General features: G+C 44.0%; 1 protein-coding gene across 1 annotated transcript in view; it reads left to right on the forward strand.

Annotated features, from left to right (window-relative positions):
- Positions 1 to 6044, forward strand: part of BDP1 (BDP1 general transcription factor IIIB subunit) — a 235234-nt gene extending 229190 nt beyond the window's left edge. Inside the window, 1 exon segment of the mRNA XM_073584044.1 lies at positions 3567 to 6044. Within this exon segment, the coding sequence (XP_073440145.1) occupies positions 3567 to 3692 (126 nt within the window). The 3' untranslated portion in view covers positions 3693 to 6044.
- Positions 6045 to 12728: the final 6684 nt, after the last annotated feature.

Here is a 12728-nt window from a genome sequence, read left to right on the forward strand (position 1 = left end):
CACTATAGATGATACCACTTAAGACAGCCTTTTTGGTAGCAATAACATCTGCACGTAGAATAGGCGACATACAGGCATTTTCCAGATTACCTCCATACACAGAATTCTTACAGGATAGAGTAATCCTAAGGCCAGACCCGGCATACCTTCCCAAGGTAGCATCTCATTTTCATAGGACACAAGAGATAGTTCTGCCTTCCTTCCTCCCTAATCCAACCAATCCTAAAGAACAAAGACTTCAGGCTCTAGATGTTAAGAGATGCCTACTTAAATATTTAGCAGCCACAGATCCTTGGAGGAAGGAGAACGCATTATTTTTATCCTTCCAAGGTCCCAGGAAAGGGTATAGAGTGTCAAAGCGCACGTTAGCAAGGTGGATTGGGAGGCTATCTCTCTTGCCTACACAACAGGTGGCGGTCCGGCTCCACAGAACCTGAGGGCGAATTCCACCCGTGCCATGGCATCATCCTGGGCAGAGAGATCGTGAGTATCAATTGACCAGATATGTAAGGCGGCCATCTGGTCATCTCCTTCCACCTTTTTTAACCACTATCGGTTAGACATGGGTGCCTCCTCAGATCTCACCTTCGGGCTAAGGGTGCTGCAGGCTGTAGTCCCTCCCTAAATTAGTTTACATCTCTGTAATTCTCTCGTGGTGCTGTCATGGGAGTCTGAATAAAGTATTAAGTTACGTACCGGTAACGGTATTTTTCGGAAGCCCATGACAGCACCCTTAGTTCCCTCCCTTGTTCACGTAGAAGAGTGCACCCCTTTAGAGGGTTGTTTTTGTGAGTTCACCTTATGTGGGAGATGGTTTAAAGAATTGTAAATAGGATAGATACAGTGGGGAAAAAAAGTATTTAGTCAGTCAGCAATAGTGCAAGTTCCACCACTTAAAAAGATGAGAGGCGTCTGTAATTTACATCATAGGTAGACCTCAACTATGGGAGACAAACTGAGAAAAAAAAATCCTGAAAATCACATTGTCTGTTTTTTTTTCATTTTATTTGCATATTATGGTGGAAAATAAGTATTTGGTCAGAAACAAGCAATCAAGATTTCTGGCTCTCACAGACCTGTAACTTCTTCTTTAAGAGTCTCCTCTTTCCTCCACTCATTACCTGTAGTAATGGCACCTGTTTAAACTTGTTATCAGTATAAAAAGACACCTGTGCACACCCTCAAACAGTCTGACTCCAAACTCCACTATGGTGAAGACCAAAGAGCTGTCAAAGGACACCAGAAACAAAATTGTAGCCCTGCACCAGGCTGGGAAGACTGAATCTGCAATAGCCAACCAGCTTGGAGTGAAGAAATCAACTGTGGGAGCAATAATTAGAAAATGGAAGACATACAAGACCACTGATAATGTCCCTCGATCTGGTGCTCCACGCAAAATCCCACCCCGTGGGGTCAGAATGATCACAAGAACGGTGAGCAAAAATCCCAGAACCACGCGGGGGGACCTAGTGAATGAACTGCAGAGAGCTGGGACCAATGTAACAAGGCCTACCATAAGTAACACACTACGCCACCATGGACTCAGATCCTGCAGTGCCAGACGTGTCCCACTGCTTAAGCCTGTACATGTCCGGGCCCGTCTGAAGTTTGCTAGAGAGCATTTGGATGATCCAGAGGAGTTTTGGGAGAATGTCCTATGGTCTGATGAAACCAAACTGGAACTGTTTGGTAGAAACACAACTTGTCGTGTTTGGAGGAAAAAGAATACTGAGTTGCATCCATCAAACACCATACCTACTGTAAAGCATGGTGGTGGAAACATCATGCTTTGGGGCTGTTTCTCTGCAAAGGGGCCAGGACGACTGATCCGGGTACATGAAAGAATGAATGGGGCCATGTATCGTGAGATTTTGAGTGCAAACCTCCTTCCATCAGCAAGGGCATTGAAGATGAAACGTGGCTGGGTCTTTCAACATGACAATGATCCAAAGCACACCGCCAGGGCAACAAAGGAGTGGCTTTGTAAGAAGCATTTCAAGGTCCTGGAGTGGCCTAGCCAGTCTCCAGATCTCAACCCTATCAAAAACCTTTGGAGGGAGTTGAAAGTCCGTGTTGCCAAGCGAAAAGCCAAAAACATCACTGCTCTAGAGGAGATCTGCATGGAGGAATGGGCCAACATACCAACAACAGTGTGTGGCAACCTTGTGAAGACTTACAGAAAACGTTTGACCTCTGTCATTGCCAACAAAGGATATATCACAAAGTATTGAGATGAAATTTTGTTTCTGACCAAATACTTATTTTCCACCATAATATGCAAATAAAATGAAAAAAAAACAGACAATGTGATTTTCTGGATTTTTTTTTCTCAGTTTGTCTCCCATAGTTGAGGTCTACCTATGATGTAAATTACAGACGCCTCTCATCTTTTTAAGTGGTGGAACTTGCACTATTGCTGACTGACTAAATACTTTTTTTCCCCACTGTAGGTTGTATATATTGTGTATATGCGGTGTACTAACTATGGTAGCCTCTCAAGCTCTGTAATCCAACTGATGCGTGGGAGAGGTGCCGCCCTTTTTGTATCTGTAGGTTTCCTGTTCCCGAAGGGCGGATCCCCTCTCTCGTGGTGCTGTCATGGACTTCCGAAAAATACCGTTACCGGTACGTAACTTAATACTTTTTGGGAGCTGCACTATCCTACATGTGGAGGAGGCTGCACTATACTGTGTGTAGGGAGATGCATTATACTGTGTGTGGCTGCAGTATACTCTGATGGGGGGGCTGCAGTATACTCTGGCGGGGGGGGGGCTGCAGTATACTCTGATGGGGGGGCTGCAGAATACTCTGACGGGGGGGCTGCAGTATACTCTGACGGGGGGGCTGCAGTATACTCTGACGGGGGGGCTGCAGTATACTCTTGACGGGGGGGCTGCAGTATACTCTTGACGGGGGGGCTGCAGTATACTCTTGACGGGGGGGCTGCAGTATACTCTTGACGGGGGGGGCTGCAGTATACTCTTGACGGGGGGGCTGCAGTATACTCTTGACGGGGGGGGCTGCAGTATACTCTTGACGGGGGGGGCTGCAGTATACTCTTGACGGGGGGGGCTGCAGTATACTCTTGACGGGGGGGGCTGCAGTATACTCTTGACGGGGGGGGCTGCAGTATACTCTTGACGGGGGGGGCTGCAGTATACTCTTTGATTGGCGGGCTGCAGTATACTATATGTTCTGTATGGGACCTGCATTATACTGTATCGAGGTCTATCTGTGCCCGTCATTCTTCCTCAGCTGGTGTAAAGAAACTCTGGAACAAGCGTCGAATGACTTCAGTGCCGTCGATCGCGCTCATTTCATGGCCTGAACTCTGCACCTGTAAATACAACCAAAATGTTTGTGTGATGTGGAATATGTGAGCATTTAGGGCCCCACTTTAAACTTTTGCCCAGGGCCTCACTTTCTCTAAAACCGACCCTGAAGAGAAGATTATAAATTCCGCAGGGGGGCTGGTGGGGGAGGAATTTGTTGCTGATTTAGTATATTGTCCCTTAGATTTTGCATTGGGCTCCAGACTGAATCTTGTGTCTTCATTCATATTCCAGATTTCTGACAATCAAGATACAGACTTACACAGTCCGGCCAAATCTCATGACTTGGCTACTGAGGAAGAAGCCGCTCCGGTGTCTGAATATTTCTTTAGTGATATTTTCATGGAGGTTGATGATTGATGCCATCTGACAGCTATTGGCTTCATACCTCGTCATGTACAGTATATGTGCTGGATGTCCTATGTATGTTACAGGGATTACAGATGATGTATTATACTACTCTTTATGTTTGTATGTATACCTGTCGTGTACAGTCACACCCTATCAAATACCTCTATTTATTTATTCAAAGTTAATTTATTGGCTCATTTTGGGCTGCAGGCCGCTACATGTTGCCGTGCAATGCATTACAGGATGCTAATTTTGGGTCCCGGTGCCTGGGCCAACATGACTGATCACTCACGTTTACTGCTTAATATGCAGGTATATTGTTCGAGTCCCTTCAGGCTTTTCCCCATGTTGTCAGACTTACCAGGATCCAATTTGCATTTGTGTATTGCAGACATATACTGTAGGTTCATTAAAGGGAATCTGTCACCTATTTTTTGGCATATAAGATGCGGCCACCGCCATCATGGGCTCATCTACAGCATTCTGTGATGCTGTAGATAAGCCCCCGATGTAACTTGAAAGATAAGAAAAGCGAGTTATATTATGCTCACCCAGGGGCGGTCCGGGTCCGATGGGTGTCGCGGTCCAGTCCGGCGCCTTCCATCTTCTAGTGATGATGTCCTCCTCCTTACTTCTGCTGCGGCTCCATGCTGTAGATAAGCCCCCAGATGTAACCTGAAAGAAAAATGAGTTACATTATACCTACTCAGGGGCAGTCCAGGTCTGATGGGTGTCGCGGTCCGGTCCGGCACCTCCCATCTTCTAGAGATGACGTCCTTCTTACTTCTGCTCCGGTGCACTGCTCTGCCCTGTTGAGGGCAGAGTAAAGTACTGCAGTGCGCAGGCGCCGGACCAGATCGGAAAGGTCCGGCGCCTGTGCACTGCGGTACTCTGCTCTGCCCTGTTAAATCTGCAAATCGTTATATTTGTTTGCAAAGGACCTTTCATTATGTGTCACATGATCCTGTTAAGTTTTTTTTATTGGTGAGCCCTTTCTATCTATACAATCTTGTATAGAGCTCAGTATGGCTTTAACAAAGACCGCACAGGTCGAAACGCGTAGCCTCTGCCAGGCGTGTGGCTATTATGTGGAGAGTCTGTTCATCTATTTGATTTTAACATGATCCAATAAAAGAAGAATTTTACGCAGCTGGAGCTATTCAAGATTGTTCATAACCCCACCCACACCACTGATTGGCAGCTTTCTTTGGCAGATTTCTGCCTATGCACGTTGTACAATCTATGATGAGGATGTGGGTAGACTACACAGCAGCAGGTTCATTAGTCCTCTAGTAAAGATAATTTCCTGTTGATAAAAACAGTGATTTTATCAAAATGACAGCTAGCAGCATAGTAAGTGACACATGGCTGGAATCAGGGTCTCTGCCCCTACATTATGCTGGTTTCAAATGAGTTACCAAAAACCTGGTGACTGATTTCCTTTCACTGAAATACATGCTTATGACCTCTGTGGTAGGGGGCCCAGTGATCAGCCCTTTATTACTTAAAAGGGTACTTACCAAAGTTCTGAAGATCTGTGCTTGCAGTAATTTAAAGGGGTCTTCCATTATCAGGATAGTTATGCCCTGTCTTTTGGATAGATCATTAATATCAAATCGGTGGTGGTCTGACACCCGGCACATTCATGAAGCGGCTGTTCACAGCCAATGGAGCGGACACCACACCACTTAGTGGCCACTGCTGGTACAGCAGCTCAGTTTCTATTAATTTGAATATTAACCTATTCTCTCCCCCAGTAGGTAGAATTCTGCCCTGGTCATGTGATGGACATAGAATCACAGCTCCATACACGAGCGCTCCGATTAGTGTCCTGCTGATTGCAGGATCACACGAGCGGAACAGATTTATGGCCCCAGGAACAAAACAATAATTCATATTCTATGACTGGAAGCAGAGATGTCGAAACTGGGAGGAATTGTAGAAAATGTCATTATATCGGGAATAAGATGTTTTTTGTTTTTTTTTATTTATTTAAATTCCTCTTTAATTAAATGGATGGGACTTACACTGAAGCAGAAACCGAAATGTTGCAGAAAGAATTAAATAAATGAGCAAATTGTTTTCCATGTAATGTATCTACAATTAGCCGCTCTTTATGGCGCACTGAGCAAAATGTTTCAATAAGTATTAAAGTAACTTTGGGCATATTTAACTAAATAATTTATTTTAGGCCAATTATATTCCAGCTCTGTTAAATTGGTAAAAGTTTTGTCTGTCATCTCTAGGTAGGCAAAAGACATGAAAATTTGCAAACTCCTCTATAGGGGTAGGTTCACGCACGCGTATAAAAAATCGGTCAGAATGTCATCCACAAAAGGTGGCATAATCGTGTTTTTTTTTGCAGCAGCTATTAGTAATTTACAAGGCCATTTACAGTTTCCTGGTGCAGAACTACGATGAGTAATCAAAGCAATAATATAAAAGTATAGAATGAATCTCACCATTATACTACCCATAACGCAAAAAGGATACACTGGGAGAATTGCAAAATATCCAGGAAACTCTGATGCTGTACTGTAGCTCCGTGCGGCATCCGATCCCTTTCACGCATCCATAGACTTGAATGGGGTGGGTCTCATCAGATTCTCCTGGGAAATGGCGCATGCTGAGATATATATATTTCTTTCACACATATTCAGTATGTGAGGATCGCTCCTCTGCACGGATCCATTGCATAACATTGGTCCAAGTGCTGCTGTTTTGTTTTTGTTTTTCTCTTCTCCCACGGACAGCGCTCAGACCGAAAATAATGTCTTGTGAACGAGCCCAATTACTCCGTATAGTTTCTTGGACTTGTAGACGTTCTGTTTCTCTCTTATTTTTAGGTTGAGGGTTCTTTTACCAGCCTAAGTTAATATCGAATTCAATTGGGTTAAAAGTCAGGTTGTCTTTATTTTAATAATATATAGCAATATCTCACTTAAATAAAGGGGTATTCTCTAGTTTGGAACATATACTCTGTGTGTGTACGGCGGCTTCAGTCCTCTTAAATGGGACCACTGGAGATAGCCGAGCGCTCCTTTTGACTCATATTCAGCCCTCCCATAAGAATGAATGGCGCTGCAGTGTGCATGGTCGACCACTGCTTCATTCACATGGGATTGGTGGAGGTCCCAGCAGTTGGAGCACCCCTCATCCCCTCCCAATCCTGAATAATCCCTTGTATAGGGGAGAACATCTAAACTTGAAAATACCTTTTTTAAAATGGTTTCCAAAAAATGGCGCATATCACCTGTCCACAGGATAGTTGATAAATAATTGATCACTAGGACCCTCGTCAATCACTAGGTACGAGGCGATCGAAATCGATTGTGTTGGTGGCACGTGTGCTGCTAGTCTCTTCTTTGTCCAGAAGAATCACTGAGATGGCCATAAATGGCTTCATTCCTGGGGAAAACCTCTTTAAAGAGAACTTGTCAGCAGCATTTTACTAAGTAAAGTACACACCGCTATATTGATGCTGTCATACCGATTAAAATGATCCCTCAGGTGAAGAAATCTGCTTTGTGGATTTTCTTTAATCTCTGAAGTTTCCTTTATTCATATCTTCGTGTATCATGTAAGGACTGTGAGTAGGGTCTTCTGCTTTGTTCTGTCCCCACCGCTGTGTCTCGGTGTAATTTTGCTTTTAATTTTATTAAAATTTCACGCCATCTGAGCCGCAGACGCTTGTGCAGATTGATCACTTGGAAATCTTCAGGAATATGGCTCTGGTGGCTGCGCATGCGTAAGTTGCTCAGTTCCTCCGGCGCCTTTTTACAGAAGCCCACCATTTGGTATAGCTGCAGGTGGCGCTTGCGCACATTGATCTAATGGTGGACTTCAATAAAATGACACCTGTGAAACTGAGCAATCTACGAAGGCGCATCCACCAGCGTCATTTTCCTGAAGACTTACAAGAGATCATTCTGCGGCTGGGACGGCGCCTTCACAAAATGTGAAAGGGAATCTGTCACCCCTTTTTTGAGATATCATATAATGATATCATTCAATTGTGTGTCACATAAGGATTCTCTTAGTACTTTTGCTTCCCCCTGACCCCGCACCTTTCATGCATAAATACCTTTTTTATATCGGTTCAGATGTATGTAATCTGCCACGGTCCGGTCCAGTGGGCGGGGCTTTTTCACCTGCTCCCCCATCCCTGTCTTGCTCTACGCATTTCTTCTTGTGTAGAGCAAGACAGGGAGGGAGGAGCAGTTGAATAAGCCCCGCCCATCGGACTGGACCGTGGCAGTTTACATAAATCTGAACCGATATAAACAAGGTATTTATGCATGAAAGGTGCGGGGTCAGGCTAGTTTCACACTTGCTTTTTTTTGCAGCGCGTTTTTCCCGCAAAAAAACGCATTGAAAAAACGCATACATAAGCATACAACTGCTGCGTTTTTTTCAAGCATTTTTATGAGCATGCATGAAAAAAACGCAGCGTTTTTATGCGTTTGTATGCGTTTTTAGCGCGTTTTTACCGCGTTTGCGTTTTTTTCCAACATTTTTAGGTGGCCCCTCACACTACCCAAACCATGACTTTACTAACCCTGACCCTAACCCTGACCCTAACCCTTAACCAAATCATACTTAACCCTAACCCAAACCCTAACTAACCCTAACCCTGACCCTAACCCTGACCCTAACCCTGACCCTAACCCTTAACAAAACCATACTTAACCCTAACCCTGACCCTAATCCTAACCCTGACCCTAACCCTGACCCTAACCCTAACCCTGACCCTAACCCTTAACAAAACCATACTTAACCCTAATCCTGACCCTAACCCTGACCCTAATCCTTAACAAAACCATACTTAACCCTGACCCTAACCCTGACCCTAACCCTTAACAAAACCATACTTAACCCTGACCCTAACCCTGACCCTAACCCTTAACAAAACCATACTTAACCCTGACCCTAACCCTGACCCTAACCCTAACCCTGACCCTAACCCTTAACAAAACCATACTTAACCCTAATCCTGACCCTAACCCTGACCCTAACCCTTAACCAAACCATACTAAACCCTGACCCAAAACCCAACCCTAACCCTGACCCTAACCCTAAACCCCCTTAACTAACCCTAACTCTAACTCAAACCCCTAAATTCCATGGTTAAAAAAAAAAAACGCATATGCAAAAAAACGCTTACATGAGCATGCCAGTGCGCACATATGCGCATCCATAGGCTATAATGGCCATTTTTAGCGCAAAACGTGCGCATATGTGCGCATGCGCTTTTTTGCAGGGCCAAAAAATGCAACATGATGCGTCTGGAAAATCCAATCGCACACCCCAAAAAAACGCAGCGCATGAAAATCGCATACATGCGCTTACAAGCGCGCAGGTATGCGCACCCATGTTAAATATAGGGGAAAAAACGCATGCGCAGGTTAGCGTTTTTTTCCAGCGCTAAAAAACGCAAATGTGAAACCAGCCTCAGGGGGAAGCAAAAGTACTAAGGGAATCCTTATGTGACACACAATTGAATGATATCATTATATGCTATCTCAAAAAAGGGGTGACAGATTCCCTTTAAATAGAGAGGAGACACCCAGACACAGCGGAGGGGACGGAACAAAGCTTAAGAAAATCTACAAAACGGACTTCTCCACCTGAGGGATCATATTAACCAGTACGGCAGTCCCAGGATGGCCCTGGTTGTACTTCTCTTAGTAAAATGCTGCTGACAGGTCCTCTTTGTCATCTAGTGAAGACTCTTAAGTATCTGCTCCAGAAAGGACAGTGCTATAAAACAGACCTCAGAGACGAAATTACCGAGTATTCATTTATTACCTCGCTTCATGATCCGGGATGACATGAGGGCGGGACGTGAGGATCCACTTCACCACAAAGCCTTGGACGGCTGTTCTACTTCAGCCTGTAACAAAGTGCACTGAAGTAAAATAGCTCTGCTTTGTAATGTAGTGTGCGCATCAGATCACCGGGGAATGAGGTTCTGCTTAATTATCGCGTGAAATTAGCATGTTTTTAATGTAAATCTAATCTAGGTTCAGGGGTCTGTGCTGATCATTTTCACAATATATTTTTATAGATTTATTTCCATCTGAAAAGATGGGTATAATTATAAAATGATTGTAAAGAAAAGCAACTTTTATATCTTCTTTTTATTAAAATTGTGCACCGTTCTTCAGATACAATTTATTTTTTTGTTTACAGTTTTTTGCTGTGGTTACCGGACACTTCTCTCTGGCAGCAGTGGCCGAACATGTGCAGTGCTATCAAGCTCTTTACTAGAGCACTTGTAAGCGCTGCTCTGAAGCTGGAGCACATGGTTAGCTCCTGGTTGTCTTCTGATGTCGCACAGTTCAGACCGAAGCTGCTGGTCCGAATGATCATTTAATCAGGAGTGCTAGTTTTTCAGCATGCTGAGAAGTGAAGATGATCGGACAGCCCCTTTAAGTCCAGATTCCAGATGTGGATGATTTGCAGCTCATACTTTGGTACAATACATGTGGATAGGATTCTGAAAAAATAGCTGCAATTTACTGTATGGAAAAAAATTGCAGTAATGCCACTATTTTCCATATACAATTTTACCAAAAAAAAATCCATAGTATAATCCGTTCAGAAATGGTGATGTTCCTGCACATCCGGGCTTGCCTATACGCACAGCTACAAATTCCCTGTGAAGATTTAATTCAAAGATCCGTTTTTTTCTTGTATTAAAAATGAAAATCTGAAAGAACAAAAATGACCTGTTCAATCCCACACTGCTCCGTCCCTGCTGACGCTCCTACGGTGTCATCATTGGCATTGCTGCCGAGCACGGACCCCGGCGGTTATCCTTACATGTATGATAGGCCGGCAGCAGCAATCGCATGAATTGTGTACGTGACGTCCTCACTACAGGACCAGCGTTCCTGGAGCCGCAGGGTTGTAGGAATGTTTCTGTAAGTATAAATTCTGCCTTTAGTCAATTTATTTAAAACTTATATCAGTAATTTCCTATAAATATACAGCGATATTCATACCTCAGTCTCCATCTTTACATCAATATTTCACTGTTTTTCTCGTGTTATCCACTCTATTTCCATTTTGTGTTGATTTGTTTTCTAATCCTTTTTGAAAAATGAATCCACTTAGAATTTTGGAACTAAACACATGGCGGTGGAAGGAAAGTTTTGTTTAACCTTTAAAAAGTAACTGTTTTCATTTTATAACTCAATAGTACTCATGAAAATAAGAAACATTTGTCCTGTATCTTACCAGAGAAATCTGCTTCTTTCTCCTCCTGGTCTGATCTTTCTCAGTCCATGAGTAGGTATTCAGTGAAGACAGATGTTCCTAATACTGAGATAGGAAATGGCAGTTAGTGCTTTTATTATTCTATGGAGATGGAGGAACTAGAGGCCGATGCTGCCGGTTCCCCCGAAACCACAGTTACAGTTCTCCGCAGAACTTTGAGCATCACCGGTCATCTCCAATCTCCATAATGGGATAATCTGTATTTATTTGTTCACTGAAGACATATTTACTCATAAATTGGGAATTTAGAGTATGAATGATCAGTCCAGGAGGAGAAAGAAGCTGGTTTCTCTAAGGAGACATATTATAAAGTTTCTTTTCACAGCTACTATTGATTTGTGCATTAAATTAAAACAATGGTTAGGCTTTACGCTGTGCTATGCTCTTTGAGATTGGCCAAATCTTTGCGTTTTATGCAGATTTGCTTCATTTTTTTTTATAAATTGTACTAAATGTGGATGTGAAATCTGCTTGTGTGAATTAGCCCGCTCATATAATAGAAAAATGATCTCACCGAGACGTATCTCCCCTTCTCATGGTGGGGTCAGACTGCTGGATGCCATGCACCGTATATAGAATATATTTTTATGTAGAGCTTTATAGTGAGGCATACTTGTGTGGTCTATATTCCTTCTGACCATGAATCGTGGCTCCATTTATGTGTGATATTGCCTTTCTTCAGTTGGTTTCTAAATCTTCTGTCCATCTATGAAACGTCCTTGGAAAATACATTTGTGATACCTTTTTTCTTTTTTTTTTCTCCTTCAGTTTTCCTCAAATTTCTGTAATTTTGAGACTCAATTATACTTTATTTGGAAATCTGTAACAATGTATAAATGTACAATATGTAAAAAGAAATAAACTAGTGAAGTTTTTAATCTTATTTTTTCTGTTTTTCTTCCACATACAATCTCTCATATCCTTTTCCCTTTTTGCGCATCAGTATTTTGCATCAGTGTTTGTAAGCTAGAACTAGGGGGAGGAGGGTAAAAATCTTTCGATGACGCTTTTTCACTCCTAATTTTGGATATATTATGGAGCAAATGTAAGGAGGTCAACGACATCGCGGGTACCTGCATGCCGGGTCCGGAACTAAAAGGGCTGCATCCTCTGTTCCAAGGGGGAAGCCTGAGTGGGGCGGACCTTCCCCTGCTGCCTGTGGGAAGTCAGAGCGAGACGGAGCTTCCTGCTGTCCCAGGAGGGCGGGGAGAACCTAAAAAGCACGCGCAGGAGAGGAGGAAAGCACGCAAAGCTGAGCAGTCTGGCGCAGAGCAGTGTAGATGGCAGCGTAAAGGGCAGCGCAAAGAGCAGCACATAGAACGGTGAGCAGCGCGCCCTTCTTCCCCACCAGAGAGTACCGGTGTGGCGCCCTTGTCGCCTGCAGAGGGACCGTGCAGAACCCTGCAGAGCAGTACAGAGCTGTGCAGATCAGAGCAGAGTCAAGCTTGGTGCTGCAGCAGCCAGAGAGTGGAGTGCTCTGTCCTGGAAGCACCAGCGGCACACAGACCAGCGTCCACCGCCGCCGACAGCGGGGACAAGAGGAAAGGAGATGTACAGTGTGTGCACGGTGACCGCCCAGAGGCCAGGTGCTACAAGACTGAGTACCGCATGCGTGCTGCCTGAAGGATTGGGCGTATGACCATAATTTACACCCCCTACTGTGTTAGTGGATATCGGCACAGACACTTGGGAAGTCCTTGACTTTGTCAGCATATGTTAGCAGAACCCTGACTTCTCACCCTCATACACCGCGAAGCAGAGCAA

The sequence above is a fragment of the Dendrobates tinctorius genome, unplaced genomic scaffold, assembly GCF_039654945.1.
Source record: "Dendrobates tinctorius isolate UK_male_01 unplaced genomic scaffold, ASM3965494v1 ptg000083l, whole genome shotgun sequence".
Classification (NCBI taxonomy): domain Eukaryota; kingdom Metazoa; phylum Chordata; class Amphibia; order Anura; family Dendrobatidae; genus Dendrobates; species Dendrobates tinctorius.